This window comes from Laetiporus sulphureus (genome assembly GCF_001632365.1).
Source record: "Laetiporus sulphureus 93-53 unplaced genomic scaffold LAESUscaffold_47, whole genome shotgun sequence".
Lineage (NCBI taxonomy): Eukaryota > Fungi > Basidiomycota > Agaricomycetes > Polyporales > Laetiporaceae > Laetiporus > Laetiporus sulphureus.
Genome location: NW_024468556.1, coordinates 171,270 through 186,732, shown reverse-complemented (window position 1 = coordinate 186,732; position 15,463 = coordinate 171,270). Strand labels below are relative to the sequence as shown.

Below are 15,463 nucleotides of genomic sequence, written 5' to 3'. Positions count from 1 at the left end.
TTCGAGGAATTCCGCACTGTTCCGTAGCCAGCGACATTTGCAATCTGGGAGTATTATCCGAAGTCTCCCGAATTGCAGCTTCTTTCGCCCACCACCCACGGCTCGGAAACGTTCGTTGGATGAAATGAAGTTTCTTCTCCTGTAGCTGCACCTATAAGAATCTGACCTATTTTTGTGAGCAGTGATCACTCCGTCCTGCAATGCTGCATCGCGCCTGACATGTCCTTTATCTTAGTCCTTTAGCAAAGGCTCTTGAGACAAGCAGGAAACTGGTAGGGTGAGCGATCTTCATCAATCCGTCCGCGAATTAAAGGCATGCTCCAATCGGATAGTCGATGGCAAAACCCGGTCAACTCGGAACTTTCTTGACGTATAAGGTAATCATATTCGTTGTCCATTCCACAAGACTCGCGAGAAACATGGGAGCTAAGCATAGGAGAGTCCATTCGTACAGTGTGCACGATAACAGCATACATCGACCGCAAAAACTAATGTGACTCAAATAGACTTGAACATGATCATACGCCTGTGGATCCGACGATGACTGGCTTAGTTTTGCTCAGCATAGACATCGTTTCTTCATCCAAATCCAAGTGGGCCTCGACGAGGGCTGTGGGAATGACAGCCAGCCACTGCAAGGATCAATCTCAATATGAATTCAGACGCCTTCGAATATTACCTACCTGATTCAGGCTGATATCCTGGACGACGTCTATGAAATGACTCAGCGACGCCGTTTTTTTTGGCAAGTTCTCAAGGACGTACCGCTGTCGAAGATCTCGAGGAAATGGAGGTCGGTATCGCCAATGTTCTCTATGTAATGCCCTGTGAACAGCCGATGAGTTTACATATTGCATGACTGCTTCCTGTCGACCATACCGTAGGAAGCTGGCACATAGCCGATGTCCCCAGGCTGCCGATGGTGCGAATGAGCTCCAGCACTAGAACACCAGAAAAGAAGCATGCTTACCTCATAGTTCCACGTCCTCGCAGTGCTTGACGATGCAAATACAGTCACGCGCGCGCTGCCAGAACTATGGAGACAGATAAACTCTATCGTGACTGATTCGAAAATTGACGCACATATAGTAGGTCCACTCGTTCTGTGTCGGATGCCACTGCAACAAGTTCAGTCGCGTTGATGCCATGCTCTGCTTTCGTTACTCACGTGCATCTCCCTACAGAACGGCACACGCAGGTATCAGTTGCCGTACGTGAACAGGACCATTATACGAACCTCATGCCACCAGGTTGTACCGTCACGTCAGAAACAGAAATCCCCGTGGAAACGTTGAACGTGTTCGCATCAGCATTCCTCACGAATCCGCCGGCGTATTCTGTTGGAGTGACTTCGGAGAGCTTGTACGTGTATGAGAGAGGAGCTTGGCCCTGGGGGTCCTCAGGAGCGGCCGCGTCAGGCGAGGGAGGAGCTATACATAACCCGTCAGTCATGGATTTCATTCATTCCTAAGCAAGTCACGCACCTCCGGGAAAGATGTAAAGCTGCTCTGCAGGGATATTGTCGAAGGCGGAGATCGTTGTACCGAAATTCTTTGCTAATACTTCTTTGGGGGTATGCGCCAGCCAGTCTGTCAACTGTAGGAGCCTGAGCGACAGGATGCGACAACAACTTTTGCATCCCTACCAAGAAAGTAGAATCCTCGCTGAAGTCGCCACTGTTGAAGACCTATCCATTGGTGAGTAAGGAGTAGCAGGAAACGGTAATAAACACTTACAAGGAGGAATTCTGCTCCTTCTGCGGTTTGATTTGTCGCTTGCAAACTGTGGGGAATACCAGGAGGAAAGTACCAAAGATCACCGGGTCCCTAAGAAGACGCGCGGATAAGGGAAATGTCGACATGCAGATGAAGTGGTACATACTACTGTGCTCAAGAAGTTCCTTCCATTCTCGTCCACTGCCGTCACTTGCATATATCCCTATAGCGGTGGTCAACGAAGGAAACGCTTGCGTAACGAAGTGGACATACACTAAGCACGTAAGCCCACTAACCGAAAGATTCAGTTATCTGTCGTTACTAGCGTCTGGATACTCACTTCAGCTGTCTGATGCCAGTGCAGTTCACTATAGAACAGTTTCAATGAAGATGTCATGAGCGAAACACGGACAGCAGTGGCCTCACCGTATAGCCCCAGCCTCAAGGCGCATGTCAACCCCGGCCATTGCTTGAAGTGGGTGAGAAACTGCATTCGCAGTATCCATGGGTAAACTCACAAGTCGCAATAGGCATTTGGTCCACTGCAAAATCAAAAGAAAATCGGACATCATTCAACGCATGTCTAGTACGGTGAAGATACCATTCTGCTGTCTGGCCCAACCGCCGGTTTGTAATCGGTTGTTGCTCATACTGAATGGCCACTTCAAGTTCGGGCTAGGTAAGTGCAAACTATCAGTGCGGTAACCGGCAGCTGACATGGACAGCTTACACATCACCATTGTCGGTAGTGGGACCAGCCAACAGGTCGGGGTTCATCTGCTGCAGTGCTGGATTTTGTTGAGCAATGATAGTAGCACCAAGTGAGCCTCGTATCGGTTGGTAGGGCTCTGCTTCGCTGTTTGTCGGAGGATCTGCCACGGTGACGTTCCACAGTACAGAATTCGGGTCGTCGCTGGCATGCGCTACCGTTACTTGCTCAGGGAGAGCGGAGATGGTTCCAGACGCTGCTGCTCCGGTGGAGGCCTCTGCACTCGCAGATGCAGTGGCACTAGCGGATGCACCCAGATGGCCCGCTGGAGCAGCGTTGGCCGCTGCAGACAGCAGAATGGCACAGAGCACGGAAGTGAGGAGCTTAGCCATAGCGAATGCGAATGCGGGAGGCCTGGTGCTTGCTCGATAACGCAGAGGTTTAAATAGAAAGAGTCATAATCCTCTTTTACCTCGGTATGGTCTCGGAGCGTTGCAGCCCTGAGTGCGTAATTTCGTTGAGGAAAATTGTCAGCAAGAGCTTGTACCTCGAAAATAACGCACGCACGGCTAAAGCGGACTTCAACGTGAATCTTACTCCAGAGATCGACAGGTCTTCTAGAACTGGCGAGATTCTTCGGGGGTTCTTGCTTTGACACCAATATTCGCAGACTTGAGTGATCCGTGAGACTGCAAACTGTACACGCTATGTGAATTTTGCATCTTTGAACGTTACCCACGATGATGGTAATCATCCTGTATGCCACGCATTTCAATCTTCACTGGTACAGAGATCTGAGGAGATCGATGTATATGAGAGATCCACGTGGCGATCAAATGCCCATGGTACATGCACCACTATGTGGAACGCCTCGGCCGCCTCCTAGCAGCAGCAGAACTTATTTTGCGATGGTTTGCCGTCCATAATTCGGCCGCTACAAGACTGGATGAACTAATTATGATGTTGAGATCGCACGCATGTCGTAGCATTTCCGGTCCATAGCACATGTCATGAGATGCGGCGTGGTTGACTTCTCGTAAAGTCGTTAAGGGTCGGTGGGACATGGGTCTTCAGCTGCTGAGAATAGAAAAGTGTCAGACGGCAATTGCGACGCGGTTCGATCCCGTAGCGGAAAGTCGGTGCACCAGGTGCCGACTGTTCAAATGAGCAGTGAACAAGCCGACTGGCATACGTTGGGAGCGGTGAGAGTTGTTACTCTCGCAGCACATGTTCCTCACCATGCGAAGTACGTACACACCGATGATGCGAGAATTACTCTTCTCCACGATGAGCCTGAGCCGATAATAATCGGCTTCAAGAGACGGCTTTTTGAAGGCCGGCAAGGTGCATTCGCTTGCATCTTTTCCAAAGAAATTCCAAGAATAGTGTGGCCAAAACATTCTAATTTCGACCGCTTGTTGTGACTGGATGACGAAGTAGGAAACATTCCCAGTTGGATTCATCATCCTTTACAGGTGAACACGTGCATGCAGTCCCCCAGAATGTCATCCTTTACGGAGCCGGAGAAGAGGGCGAAAAGTTCCATCGGTATTCGTGTGAAGCGAACGCTTTCGCGGTTTTCACTACTCGCGAGAACGTGAATGCCTAGCATGGCTGCGAGTGCAATCTGCATGGACTTTGACTATCATGTACAGAGTGAGCCTTATGGCCTGTTCGTGAAACGCGGTAACCTACGATCAGACCATCTTATTGCGCACTCGGATCCTATGCCAACTGTGAGGATTTCGTACACAGAAACATGTACCTCTGTTCAGTTGACAGCAGCGTGTTCCCCTTTCCCCACGGCTCACTGAACGCAGAGAGCAGACACGATAATAGAAACGCATCGTGCAAGGCAAACCGTGCTGTGGCTTGAGAACCTCTTTTTTTTGACTTGGTCGCAGTAAGATTGGCTTGTACGAGCCCCACACTTCTCGCTGACAACTGGGCAAGAATGTTGAAATCAGGAAAAGCCGAAAACAAGGAGATTCTGAAACTTTCCCGGACTTACGGTCTTTTTTTTGGTGCTGGCAAGCAGCTAGAAATGCGAAAAAAAACGGATTTCAGTATTCGTGGTGTGACCGGCATCTGTACAAGCATAGCGTTCTTTCCGGAGGATAGCAGTCCCATTCCGGTGAGATGGTGTGAATGAATGCGCATATGCCCAGTTCGACGGACCAGCGAGGTCAGCAGGATGTGCTCGAATACTAGAAGTTCGGTGTCGTACCGCCACAAATGGTCTATGACCGAGCTATATATGGAAACACCATGATGAGTCGCTGAGAAGATGCTTCCTGAGGTGCTGCAGGTGTGAATTAATGCAGTAAGTTACGATATGCCGAATCTCACCTGAACCGTCCCCGCTGCCGGACATGAATTGAGACGGGTATATGATACCGTAGAGGTCAGCCCTCCTGAGACGATTTGAGAAGAGATGCACCAATTATAGTGCAGCTGAAACAATCGGATACGGCAGGCGTTGTAAAAACAACTTTCTCGAGTATAATCCAAATTAAATCCCTTCGGAAGGCTTGGGAACATAAATAATCCAAAGCGTAAGTGGGCACGTGAGCCATCGTCTTGCGCAGATGTCGCCTCAGGCTCCGACTGCGGCTCGCGTACCGGATTGAAGTCGTGGATTCACATGCGCAAATTCCAACCTATAGGCAAGAGCGTTATTATTGGCAGATATGCATGCACCACAGGTTACCATGTGATGAACAATTGTGCGACTATGGGAAGACAAAATCTCACCAAGATGAGGATACCACGCGCGTCTGCAAGGTGTAATTTGGCTGCAGAGGCAAGGCTCCAAGTGGGAGAGTAGACGTTACTACGTAACAGACCTCACAATTGGTCTCGAAATTTTCATTCTTTTCATTTAGCAAGGCAGAACCCCGACTCTGCCACCCTGTTCTAAAATTTCAACTGCTTGTTCAGCCTCAACAAACCAACTCAAACCTTTCGAGTGATGTTTTTCGCCGCTACAAATAGGATATTTCAAGGAGCACATCATGGAGCGATATGATAGACCTTGCACATGCAAATGGAGGTGCGAGACTGAGTAGAAAAGGGGTATATGAAACCCGAGACTAACGGTGCACAAGTCAGCTGCATAAGAGAGATATTATTGCCAACGCTAACCGGCGATCATGCACCGGGACATGTAGGTCATCCAAGAGCCGATGACTTATTTGAGCCATGTGTCTCACTGTGAGACCGAGACGCTTCAGCATGCTGGAACCAGTGAGATAAAACTGTCCGCTCACCCAGGCTGGCATCAGCTTTCGACAGCGACTTCACACTATCTGATTATGGAAGAAGTATTAGTGAGCACAAAGGAAAGCGCAAGCGATCACTCACCAATGTGTTGCCGAGGGGAGACAAGCAGGTGGTGGGCGGGACGCTGGTTCACGATCCCGAAATACCACGAACTCTTCATCCTAGAAGTTGCAAAACATGAGTAAGCGTCGAGCAGGTGCGAATACAGGCGAATACGCTACGGACCTCCCAAACAATGTCGAAGCCAGTATCGAGCGATACACGGCAAAAGATGCACCCGTCTTGATTCCCGCTGCGATTGAAAGGGTCGTCAGATTCGAGCGGTAGCACTGAATTTCCTGAATAAGGAGCACAAATATGTCCAGCAAACGCCCAAGGCATTCCTCATGTCAATCTTTCCAGGCTACGACATTGAAAGTTGCTTGAACGACTCTCGAGTGAACTTCGAAGTTCGAACACACTTGTCATATAAGGAAAGTAGGTCACGTGTATATCGCATCTGGTAAATCTTGAATCTTGACTTGATTGGCGCTGGGGTTCAAGTTGCCACAATTCAGCTCAATGTGGTGCACGCACTGCTTCACCGGCCTGGGCACTACCTAATCCCAAGTGAACTCCAGAATATTCACTTGAACGCGTAGGGGCAGGACGTACCCGATGGCACCCGATCTATCGCACGGGAGCATCATCAGCCGGGGTTGTCCTCATATCCCTTCCTCTCCCGCAGAATTTGAGACGGTGTCTCGCAAGCTCGCTGTCATCGGGAATTGGAATGTGAAGCGATCCAGAAGCATTCTGTGCTCAGCGAAAAGGCGAAAGGTGTGTGTGCATTTCATAACATGCACCATCAGGAACAATGAGTTTATGGAAATAGATAGGGTCGCTGATATGCAGCAAATGCGACCTCACTCTGTCACGCCCATTTGCGTGTCTGCATTGCTCGTTCTCTGGATGTTGGAACAATGGCCATGTCAAGGAGCATCTCCAGGAGTCTGTCCATAACTACTGTTCGTATGTGGATCACTATGCCATCATCGGGGTTGAGCTGTCACCCTGGGCCCCACTATCATGTTTGACCTCGGTTTCGTGGATATTCGAGGGCTCACGAAAAACTACGGCCTATAGGTGCTGATGCCAGGACCGGGAGTGTATTCTGCAGCGCGTGTGATGATTTCGTATACGATGATGCTCTGTATGGGGCGTTTGTCTCCGCTATGCGCGCTGCAGAAGAGAAAAGCACATCCTTTCCGGGTAAGCATCAAGGAATTGCTGCGCACTTAGTCTCATATGACCTTCAGATGCGAAAAAGAACCGCGAGCCTTTCCGACCCTGGTCGCCCAACGCGAAGGAAGCGGCACTGCTTGAAGATGCCATCGCTATTCCATGCCTAGGTCAGCAGGTCTATCTCGGGCTGTCCGGCTCTAGAAGCTCCTAGCTGACCATAGGCGGTGTTCATGGAAACCAAGGTCGAAGAGGCCTTCTGAATCTTGGGCAAACTTGCTTCCTCAATGCCATATTGCAATCTTTCGTTATGAATCCGCTACTGCGCGACCACTTTCTCAGCGATAAGCACAACCATCACCTATGCAAGAACAAAGACTGTACGTGCTGCGAAATGGATAAGCTTTTTGGAGAGGTTGGTGCTCCATCCGTGCTCCATCTGGTCTATCCGGTGTACGTACTTACTGACCCTTGAGTCATTTTCGCCAGATTTACTCGGAGAACACCTCTCCATATGGGCCTACCAGCTTCCTTGCGACGACGTGGCGCGCATCGTCGGAGTTGTCTGGCTATGCGCAACAAGATGCCCACGAGTTCTTCATTTCCGCCTTAAACAACATTCATTCGACATCTCGTGGCTCAACGAAATTCCAATGTATTTGCATTGTTCACTCCACATTTGCGGGTCTGCTTCAGAGCGACGTCAAATGTGAGCGGTGTGGAAACATCACCACGGCCGCCGATCCGATGCTGGACATCAGCCTAGATTTGCCAGAAATGGGCAACGAGCCAACCGGACAGGAGCTAACCCTTGCTTCATGTCTCAGGAAGTAAGCACTCTCGTTGTGATCGTCAAGATTCTTCTTTCACGATTCAGCAGATTCACTCAGCCGGAAAAGCTAGGCTCGAACGAGTACAGTTGCGCTAAATGTGGGAAAGCTTCCCATGTTTGTTATATTTATAGGTATCCCCTCATTATTCCGTGTTGATTCTCCGTGTAGGATGCAAATAAACGGCTCAGCATCCGAAAGCTCCCGCCGGTTCTGAGCTTCCAGTTCAAGGTGAGCAAATATGCATTCTTCAGATCCTACATATCCCGTTTACCCTGGATTAGCGGTTCGAACACAAGTCTGCAGACAAGTCCGCGGCCCATAAGATTGAATCACCGGTTCGATTTCCTTCTAACATCAACATGGGCCCGTACACTACGCTCGCAATGGATGTGCGGAGTCAAGAAAGCAGGGATGACGGAAAGACGAGTTCCGTGTTAACTCCGTGGGTAGCCGCATGCGCTGTTCAGCCCGCACAGATCCGCTGACAATGACATCTGCTCCTGGAATGTTGACATAAACTTCCTGGGCTCAGGGCCATGTACGAATATGACCTGTTCTCCGTGGTATGCCACGAAGGTCAGATCAACAATGGCCATTACACGTGCTTTGCGCGTTCTCAGGATGAGGTATTCTTTGGCTGTTTGTGTGAGAGCTTTCTGACCATTCTCATCAATGGAACAGTGGTACAGATTCGACGACGATAAGTGAGATCGATGTGCACGTTAGTCAGACCTATCTTGCTTGCTGACCGGCCCTCGCTCCAGAGTCACGCACTCAAGTCTCGGTGAATGCCTCAGCTCACGATCTCAGGTGTATATGTGTTTCTATGTCAAACGACACTTGGACTACACACCGTATGTGACGCCATCCTACAAGATCACAAGGGAGGCGGAGGCCGTGAGGGAAAAGGAACGGGAGCGAGAGAAAGAGGCCGCCAGAATGCGAGAAGTGGAGGATGCCTTGCTGGCGACAGTTTGATACGGCATGTCGTCGTGATGGGAGAAGAAACCCATGGCTAGCTACGGGTATCTCAAAGAGATAGATAACATTATGGACAAAGGTTACGGAATGTGTGTTTGCAGATACAGAGTAGTAGGTATATGGTCTGGATGAGATACAAATAGGGTCTTCTATGACCGAGGCGACAGGAGATCAGTGAAACTGCCACATCATCATGAGTAACTGCTATAATACTTAGGGAATGATATCGTTCAGCTCGCCCTCCTTCACACGAATCTCGACAACTTCAACCTCGTAATCCATCTTCGTGGACGACACGGATGACGACACGAACCCGGAGGCGTTCGGAGAAGTGGAGGTAACATCTACAAGCCGTTCCGTCAGTTCACACGTACGCCATGAGGAACGAACGGGCAAAAAGATGAGCAATCGCAACAAGAGTAGAATTTAGCTGAACGAACATCTGTCTTTGATATACGGTGGGACAAACAAGTCCTGGCAAGGATACCATCATGTCAGCATCACAAACACATCCCGGCACTTCTGCATGCATCTCACCTGGTTCCAGACGAAACCTTGGCTTCTCTGGATAGTTAGAATCGGCCGCAGAGTGAACACCGGCTGGCGGTGTTTCCTGCGGGTCTCCCTCTTGGGACTCTCATGCTCAGGTTCAGTGGCGCGCTGCTTCCCTTTCACGTCCTTCTTGCGCTCCGCTAGCTTCTGCGCTGACATGAGACGGTCGCCGTCATCAATGCCCGGATCGCCGTCTGTTGGTGGGGGAGACTTCTCGTTCTCGTGCACGGCGGCATGCTCGCCGTCCGAGTCATCGCTCCCATGGTGGACGGCTCGACCGTAGTCCTCTTCGTCCTCAGAGCAGGAGTCCTCCTCTGATCCGCTGTCACTATAATCGTCACCATATGGGATCTGCTCGTAGCATGCCCATGTGGGAGGCGAAGGCGCTCGTCCGATCCGTCGCCGGAAATATTCAGGATAGGCCGAGGTCGTCGTGGCCGTTGTGTTGCTCATAATGTTCGTCGTTGTGATCACAGTGCACGAGCGCTGGCGAGAGGAGATGGTGGTGGTACGGAGGCAAGGCTGTCGGACGGGCGTCGGAGCCTAAGGGGGCGTGTGATCTGTGAAGAGTCGGGGCGGGGAATGCACAGGCGAGTCACTGCCGCTTCCCTCATATGGTAACCACCATCATCTCCCAAGGACTCTGTCCATGCCTGACCGCCCTGGGTCCGCTCCATGCGCCATGCTCCAGGCTTCACGCAGAGTGAAGAGTGACAAGATTCCGTATGCAGACCCAACCGCATTTGCGGAGGATGAAGTGTACACAACTGACTAGATAAATCATGCAGACACTGAGCCTCCGTGGTCCGGGACATATGAACAATACTACATCGGACCTAGCTAGGCGCGACTACAGCAGCCGACGACATGAGGACTGCTTCTCGATGCGACAGCTAGCCTCGTGTATCAGTGGACCGTCGATCTATGGTTCGCCATTCAGTTCGCGGTCGATGGTTGGCACCCTGAAACACAAGAGCCGCTTGCTGGCATTTCGACATCTCTGCATGAGGTTCAGGAGTGAGGAATGGCGGGCCGCAAGGAAGCGGGGCTTCACAGCGATTGTCTCAGCTGTCACACGACGACTGCGGTCGGTGAGCGAGACCCCGTCGACGGCTCTCATTTTCCCGCCAACCTCGAGGGGCTAGCTAGCTGCGGACGTTCCGGCGGAGACAATGCATGCCAGCTGTTCCTGGACACGAGCGTACCTGCCCTGGAGAGCTAGAACCTGCATGCAAATTTAACGACGCATGCTGAATCCGCGCGGCAGCGCGCTTTGCAAAACGTCGATGGATAGCACGATGTCGACCATTGGATGGTAGGCGAGCTTGCATGTAATAGCAGGTCGCAGAAGTTGGAGGCTACAAAACGGATAGTGGGCAGAGCTGGACACAACGCGGGGCATCCGCGGCAAACACCACCTGCTGCTGTTTCCAGAAAGCACGGCCACTAGCCAATTCATCGGTTCAATTGATGTTCTTTTTGTGTTCCTCGGATCACAGACATGTCAATGATACCCGCCGCACTTTGAGAACACGACCATAAATATTGTTCAGGGTCTCACGCAGACGTTCCCACCTGACTCAAATCTTGTCTGAGGACCGAAACGGAAGTAATGGGTTCAGTCGTGGACCTGAACTTTACATGCCATAAACTCTGACGTGAACCGCAGTCGCAGTCTGATGGCATTTGCAGGGAACCTCGTTTCCTTTCACGCGATCTCACCAAGCGCAGTGGGCAACGACTGCGACATTAGTAAAGAAGTAGATTAGGCCGCTTGTCCCAGAACTCGTCGCCGATGATATCACAGTGTAGGAGCTCTACAGTGGTTCTGACTTTTACCTTGGTTTGGGATTTTCGTCTCGCAGCACCATCACTCTGATCGCCTGTCGCTTCGTTTCCCTGAAGCAGCACCGCTTCTTGAAGTACCTGGGCAGAAGCAGGAGTGCACGGCGTTAGAGGATTGTTCTTTAGGAAGCCCAGCAGCCACTAACCTCCTCTCGGACCAGGATGCTTCCCTTCCTATATCTCTCCGGGAGCGTGTTGTAGTTTATGCCGAATTTCGAATGCAACATTTCGTGCTTCACACTCGAACTGGTTCCCTAAGGCACAGAGATCAAAAACGCGGTGCTAACGAGGGCTGAAGAGACAAACCTTTAGAGTGGCGTGTGCCTGAGCAGTAGTCTCACCACCCTCAAGTACCAATGCCCAGAATATGGTGTTGTACAGATTGTTAATGTGAGCTTTAAGCTGCATGTCAGCCCGGTCCAGCAAGAGCAATCATTAACGCATGAACTGGACGCACTGTCTGCCTGTCGCCATGCGAAATAATCTCGGATCTCCTTTACAGAAGGGTAGAGCACTATTCGGCCATCGAATGAAGGAGGATACTTCAGCGCAGTGTTTGGAAGGTATTGCGACCAGTTGAAAACATAAGAAGACGTGAACAGTGAGGTGACGTTAGTGAGTATTTTAGACTGGCGGCGACTGTACACAACCGTATTTCTGCGAAATAGGAAGCTACAACGCGATCCAGTCAAAACAAGCTGGGCAAGAAGCTGGTTCAGATAACACTTACCTGTACTCGTCCGATTCGCCAAATGCAAGCACAATTTCCTTAAATTGATTCATGACATCTCGCGCTGCACGATCCATAAGCTGTAGAGCACGTTCGTCATTTGGCTTAATGAAGTCATGATCAGAGGATAGCCTGCCCATACTATGAACACCAGAGCGATCAGCGAAAGAACAGAGCTCACCGGTGAAATGCATGCCCGTCAACGCGCAAGACCATGAATGTCCCAGGCAAAAGGGGGTCGGGCAGCTCAAACTTCTTCACGTATTCATATCGGCTTCCCGCCATCGTTGCATATCTCAAACAGTTTCTTTTGTTGCTCGGACTTTGAAGAGTGTTCGTCTAGTCTTTGAGCGAGATGGGAGATCACTGCCAAACGAGATCTGACCGTCGGAGCTGCAGCTGGTGACGGTGACGGTGCAAGCGAGATATCGATCCGGGCGACCCTGTGATCAACTGCCAACTTCCTGGGACAATTATCATTGTCCAATATTGCGCTCCTGACCGCTCTCCTCCCCGTCCTTGAGCTACAATGGCAGCCATATCCCTCACTAGGTCGCGGGTTCCGAGTATCAAGGTCACAGTGCGCTCAAATATCTTGCGGATGGGCTCCCGGCCAGCGGTGTGCATTACATCGGGCGCTACTCGGTTCGTCTCTCAGCTGGGCAGAAATGTCGAACAAGGCTCTGCGCCCGACACTTCAATCAACATTGATTCAGCCTTGGTTGTCAAGAAGCCCGAAAACACCCTGGGGACTTCTGGAACTGCACAGAAGGCAGCTATAGCGGATCTGCAGCACATGGGTGACACCGATCGGTCGGCGGTCGAGCTGCCGTCGTTACCAGAGACACCTCCATATCCTTGTCCATATCTCGACGACGTGGAGATTGTAGAATACCTGGAGCCCTTGTACTCCTGCGGATGGTATGTGGGCAGCTCACGGGATGTCAAGTTCGAGTCATTTCCGCGTGCTGCTCCGGAACTCGTGAAGCGCTTCCGTTTCACCAAACAGCATCGCTCACTGGCGATGCAGTTCGTGCGAGATATCAATGAAATCCAAATTAAAGAAGATGTATGTACATTCATCCAACACGTTAGCCTCTATCGTGTCTCAAATGTAACGATACAGCATCACGCGACTCTAGTGATTACTCAAGGTGTAATTAGTGTCAGGACGCACACGCACTCTGCACGGCCACGCGCTGTGTCCGACAGCGCACAATCCAGGAAGAATGTTCCAGGAGTGACATTGCGGGACGTCCGGCTGGCGATGCTCATCGAGAAGGCGTTCCGTCCTTACCTCGACCGCCACGACGCTGACAGCGCGAGCCAGAAGGCAAAGGATATATTGGATATGCTACCGACGACGGTACAACAGATGGAAGCACGACGGCGCTAGAGTGTGTCAGTGGCAGATAAGAGGGTGAGCACATCTGTTCTGTACCGACAGCACGACCGATAGCTTTCGGCGAGAAAAGCCTGATTGACAGCCTCAAGTTCTGTCCTGGAAGCAGGCGAAATGCCGTGCGTCGAACCTATTGCCCGTCGGCTACTGCATGGTATTGTGCTCGAATTAGGTGCGATTATGACGGGATCCATCCGTGTGTTCTCGCTGATTTTGCGTGATAAGACGTCGTGCGGCACTCCGCAACCTCCCCGGTCGGCATCCCTGGGACCAATGAGTAACATTATGGCAAGACTTCGTTCGGACGCATTGGGAGTTATATGGCCTTGGCGAAATTCTGTCGACCCATCGGAGGACCCCTTCATGTGGTATCACAGAAAAGCCAGGGGTGGGAGAGGTTCTCTGTCGACGAGTAGGCACATACATCGGATATGATACGGTGGGTATCATGGGGGCCTTTGACGCGGTATGTGTGCGCAATGTTCCGTCTTATCAAAATGTATACGCAACTTTGGAGCGACTGGTGAATAAGTAGTCAGCAGAAGTTCGGACGCGCAGCATGGAGAGCTTCGCCTATAAGCACGGCTGGTGAGAGCATGCAGACGCGCTCGATAGCTGTGTCAGCAGATAAGCCGAAGAGGAAAGAGCACCTGCATTCATGAGTAGTTGTGAGCAAAGTACAGCGTCAATTTGACTCTCATTTGCGCCTCTCCGTCCAGCTGCACTATATGCTATGAATATTCGTTTTTCTCTCACCAAGGGTGCTGTAGCTACCAACACGGTCCATGTCATTACTACCAAGTCTGCTTGACTTTGAGCCACCATGATTGCGACGTCCCACCCTTTGCTCACCTTCATGAAACGGAGTCCATGAACACCGTCCCAAGCTTCTGCGGCCAGTCCTGCAACTTAACGGACATTCATGCACGATCCACTGCTGCCGTGACCTTCGCTCGAGTGCTACTTTGCTCTCGGTGCTCGCTTGTTCGAGGCTGAAACACATTTTCCAGCATCCCGGATTACGGGACATCTGTCAACAGCCACGATCTCCCTTCGGATAGACTTTAGCATGATGCATGACATTTCTGCGAACGGAGCTGAACGGAGACATCGTCCTCTTTTGCATGACTCAATGGAGGAGGGCAACGCCGCGAGCCTTCCACAAGCCGGTATAGGCGGGTTAGGTCAGATGATGTGCTCGCCTTAGAATACGCGAGGAAACCCTTGGCAGATGCCTTTCCTCCACGTTCCCATTTGATCTCGTGCTGTGTTAATCGCCAAAAGCGTAGCTCATGCGTGCGTCAATAAGGATTACAGGAAGGTCACGTCACTCGGACAACTCACGTCTAGTAGGACAAAGAGCTGCTGAGCACGTCGAGCATGTACTAGTAGCCTACGTGAGCATCCATCATATACATTGGCTGGAAAGCGCACATCTATGAGTCACAGCCAGAATGTATGAGAGGTGGATGTCAAGCCATGGGCCCAATTTGATAAAATTGACGGAGCTCAAGCACTCAAGAAGATCATGTATACTGTACAGAGTCATATATCAGCGGATAATTTGCACGAAGTTATGGCGAGGCAAAATCAATGCAGACGGCGGGCGGCGCCACAGACGCGTCTCGACGCGTCCCGCGTCAGCGCTTGAGCGCTAAGTCAAGTGACCGTCTTGCCACGAGGACATGTCCCCGCACTGCATGTAGGGGCTGAATCTCACCCGGGCCCAGAGATGTGGCCGCTGAGGGACCAGCTTCCGCCCAAATCTCACCCACAGTTGTCACTGGAAGAAATGTGGAAGACAGACCGGATCGCATCTAACGCCGACTCCAGGTGATAGCCGCGATGTATTGACCTAGCGCGATGTTCGGGAGGGATTCCATGGTCGCTTCTGGCTAGTTTTGGCCAGCATTTTTACTGGATTGCAGAACAAAATATATAGAAGTTCCCAGAAAATCGCAAATATTCACGAAAATATAACATACAGCACTACATAAAGAGCCTGTCGTAGACATTCATACCCCATCTGGCACAGCGACCCGACGAACATGTTGACCGTCGAAGCCTGCACCACTGAATAATCGGCCGAAGGCTGTTCCGCACTATGCCAGAGGCCGTTAGACATTACATAATGAAGCGAGAAGTTCACTGGCTCACCGACGAATGCTGATCGCAACATGATGTACAAATCCG

General features: G+C 51.0%; 7 protein-coding genes across 7 annotated transcripts; 2 read left to right on the top strand and 5 right to left on the bottom strand.

Moving 5' to 3' along the window:
• Positions 1 to 338: 338 nt before the first annotated feature.
• Positions 339 to 2,834, bottom strand: LAESUDRAFT_815212 (oxalate decarboxylase). The gene is made up of 18 exons (XM_040914666.1): positions 2,446 to 2,834; positions 2,317 to 2,390; positions 2,234 to 2,257; positions 2,142 to 2,184; positions 2,056 to 2,083; positions 1,989 to 2,006; positions 1,882 to 1,938; positions 1,737 to 1,826; positions 1,646 to 1,687; positions 1,485 to 1,596; positions 1,238 to 1,430; positions 1,169 to 1,178; positions 1,084 to 1,118; positions 971 to 1,034; positions 880 to 913; positions 766 to 825; positions 684 to 712; positions 339 to 632 (listed from the first exon to the last, which is right to left on the bottom strand). Exons 1-18 carry the CDS (start codon positions 2,814 to 2,816, stop codon positions 519 to 521), a joined length of 1,398 nt encoding a protein of 465 aa, XP_040760315.1. The 5' UTR covers positions 2,817 to 2,834; the 3' UTR covers positions 339 to 518.
• A 1,145-nt stretch (positions 2,835 to 3,979) lies between these two features.
• Positions 3,980 to 5,004, bottom strand: LAESUDRAFT_403523 (uncharacterized protein). The gene is made up of 4 exons (XM_040902323.1): positions 4,774 to 5,004; positions 4,436 to 4,718; positions 4,120 to 4,368; positions 3,980 to 4,066 (listed from the first exon to the last, which is right to left on the bottom strand). Exons 1-3 carry the CDS (start codon positions 4,796 to 4,798, stop codon positions 4,122 to 4,124), a joined length of 555 nt encoding a protein of 184 aa, XP_040760314.1. The 5' UTR covers positions 4,799 to 5,004; the 3' UTR covers positions 3,980 to 4,066; positions 4,120 to 4,121.
• Positions 4,956 to 6,149, bottom strand: LAESUDRAFT_403506 (uncharacterized protein). The gene is made up of 6 exons (XM_040902322.1): positions 5,932 to 6,149; positions 5,788 to 5,867; positions 5,694 to 5,732; positions 5,569 to 5,635; positions 5,179 to 5,516; positions 4,956 to 5,084 (listed from the first exon to the last, which is right to left on the bottom strand). The coding sequence occupies exons 2-5, from the start codon at positions 5,864 to 5,866 to the stop codon at positions 5,306 to 5,308; spliced, it is 396 nt and encodes a 131-aa protein (XP_040760313.1). The 5' UTR covers position 5,867; positions 5,932 to 6,149; the 3' UTR covers positions 4,956 to 5,084; positions 5,179 to 5,305.
• Positions 6,150 to 6,239: 90 nt separating this feature from the next.
• LAESUDRAFT_730073 (cysteine proteinase) lies at positions 6,240 to 9,050 on the top strand. The gene is made up of 12 exons (XM_040909773.1): positions 6,240 to 6,525; positions 6,581 to 6,713; positions 6,832 to 6,957; positions 7,005 to 7,097; positions 7,173 to 7,342; positions 7,417 to 7,757; positions 7,808 to 7,874; positions 7,929 to 7,988; positions 8,042 to 8,202; positions 8,293 to 8,386; positions 8,442 to 8,464; positions 8,525 to 9,050. Exons 1-12 carry the CDS (start codon positions 6,364 to 6,366, stop codon positions 8,736 to 8,738), a joined length of 1,644 nt encoding a protein of 547 aa, XP_040760312.1. The 5' UTR covers positions 6,240 to 6,363; the 3' UTR covers positions 8,739 to 9,050.
• LAESUDRAFT_661588 (uncharacterized protein) lies at positions 8,955 to 9,746 on the bottom strand (the record flags this gene model as incomplete). Its single annotated transcript, XM_040904946.1, has 3 exons — positions 8,955 to 9,085; positions 9,182 to 9,215; positions 9,279 to 9,746. The coding sequence occupies 3 exons, from the start codon at positions 9,744 to 9,746 to the stop codon at positions 8,955 to 8,957; spliced, it is 633 nt and encodes a 210-aa protein (XP_040760311.1).
• Positions 9,747 to 11,007: 1,261 nt separating this feature from the next.
• LAESUDRAFT_685131 (tRNAHis guanylyltransferase) lies at positions 11,008 to 12,293 on the bottom strand. The gene is made up of 6 exons (XM_040905878.1): positions 12,050 to 12,293; positions 11,869 to 12,000; positions 11,596 to 11,810; positions 11,445 to 11,533; positions 11,285 to 11,392; positions 11,008 to 11,219 (listed from the first exon to the last, which is right to left on the bottom strand). The coding sequence occupies exons 1-6, from the start codon at positions 12,151 to 12,153 to the stop codon at positions 11,043 to 11,045; spliced, it is 825 nt and encodes a 274-aa protein (XP_040760310.1). The 5' UTR covers positions 12,154 to 12,293; the 3' UTR covers positions 11,008 to 11,042.
• Positions 12,294 to 12,397: 104 nt separating this feature from the next.
• On the top strand, positions 12,398 to 13,264 carry LAESUDRAFT_762696 (uncharacterized protein; the record flags this gene model as incomplete). The annotated part of the gene is made up of 2 exons (XM_040913141.1): positions 12,398 to 12,937; positions 12,995 to 13,264. 2 exons carry the CDS (start codon positions 12,398 to 12,400, stop codon positions 13,262 to 13,264), a joined length of 810 nt encoding a protein of 269 aa, XP_040760309.1.
• Positions 13,265 to 15,463: the final 2,199 nt, after the last annotated feature.

Coding starts and splice junctions, on each gene's coding strand:
- LAESUDRAFT_815212 (XM_040914666.1), bottom strand. CDS start 2,816: ATGGCTAAGCTCCTCACTTCCGTGCTCTGTGCCATTCTGCTGTCTGCA. Junction 1,035..1,083: donor AACGAGTGGACCTACTATAT/GTGCGTCAATTT, acceptor CTGTCTCCATAG/TTCTGGCAGCGCGCGCGTGA. Junction 914..970: donor CGAGGACGTGGAACTATGAG/GTAAGCATGCTT, acceptor CACCATCGGCAG/CCTGGGGACATCGGCTATGT.
- LAESUDRAFT_403523 (XM_040902323.1), bottom strand. CDS start 4,798: ATGTCCGGCAGCGGGGACGGTTCAG. Junction 4,719..4,773: donor CGGCAGCGGGGACGGTTCAG/GTGAGATTCGGC, acceptor GCAGCACCTCAG/GAAGCATCTTCTCAGCGACT. Junction 4,369..4,435: donor CCAGCACCAAAAAAAAGACC/GTAAGTCCGGGA, acceptor ATTCTTGCCCAG/TTGTCAGCGAGAAGTGTGGG.
- LAESUDRAFT_403506 (XM_040902322.1), bottom strand. CDS start 5,866: ATGAAGAGTTCGTGGTATTTCGGGATCGTGAACCAGCGTCCCGCCCAC. Junction 5,636..5,693: donor GAAAGCTGATGCCAGCCTGG/GTGAGCGGACAG, acceptor TCGGTCTCACAG/TGAGACACATGGCTCAAATA. Junction 5,517..5,568: donor GTCCCGGTGCATGATCGCCG/GTTAGCGTTGGC, acceptor GTGCACCGTTAG/TCTCGGGTTTCATATACCCC.
- LAESUDRAFT_730073 (XM_040909773.1), top strand. CDS start 6,364: ATGGCACCCGATCTATCGCACGGGAGCATCATCAGCCGGGGTTGTCCT. Junction 7,875..7,928: donor AATGTGGGAAAGCTTCCCAT/GTTTGTTATATT, acceptor TTCTCCGTGTAG/GATGCAAATAAACGGCTCAG. Junction 8,203..8,292: donor ACGAGTTCCGTGTTAACTCC/GTGGGTAGCCGC, acceptor TCCTGGGCTCAG/GGCCATGTACGAATATGACC.
- LAESUDRAFT_685131 (XM_040905878.1), bottom strand. CDS start 12,153: ATGGCGGGAAGCCGATATGAATACGTGAAGAAGTTTGAGCTGCCCGAC. Junction 11,534..11,595: donor CGCATGGCGACAGGCAGACA/GTGCGTCCAGTT, acceptor TGCAGCTTAAAG/CTCACATTAACAATCTGTAC. Junction 11,220..11,284: donor GCATCCTGGTCCGAGAGGAG/GTTAGTGGCTGC, acceptor GCTTCTGCCCAG/GTACTTCAAGAAGCGGTGCT.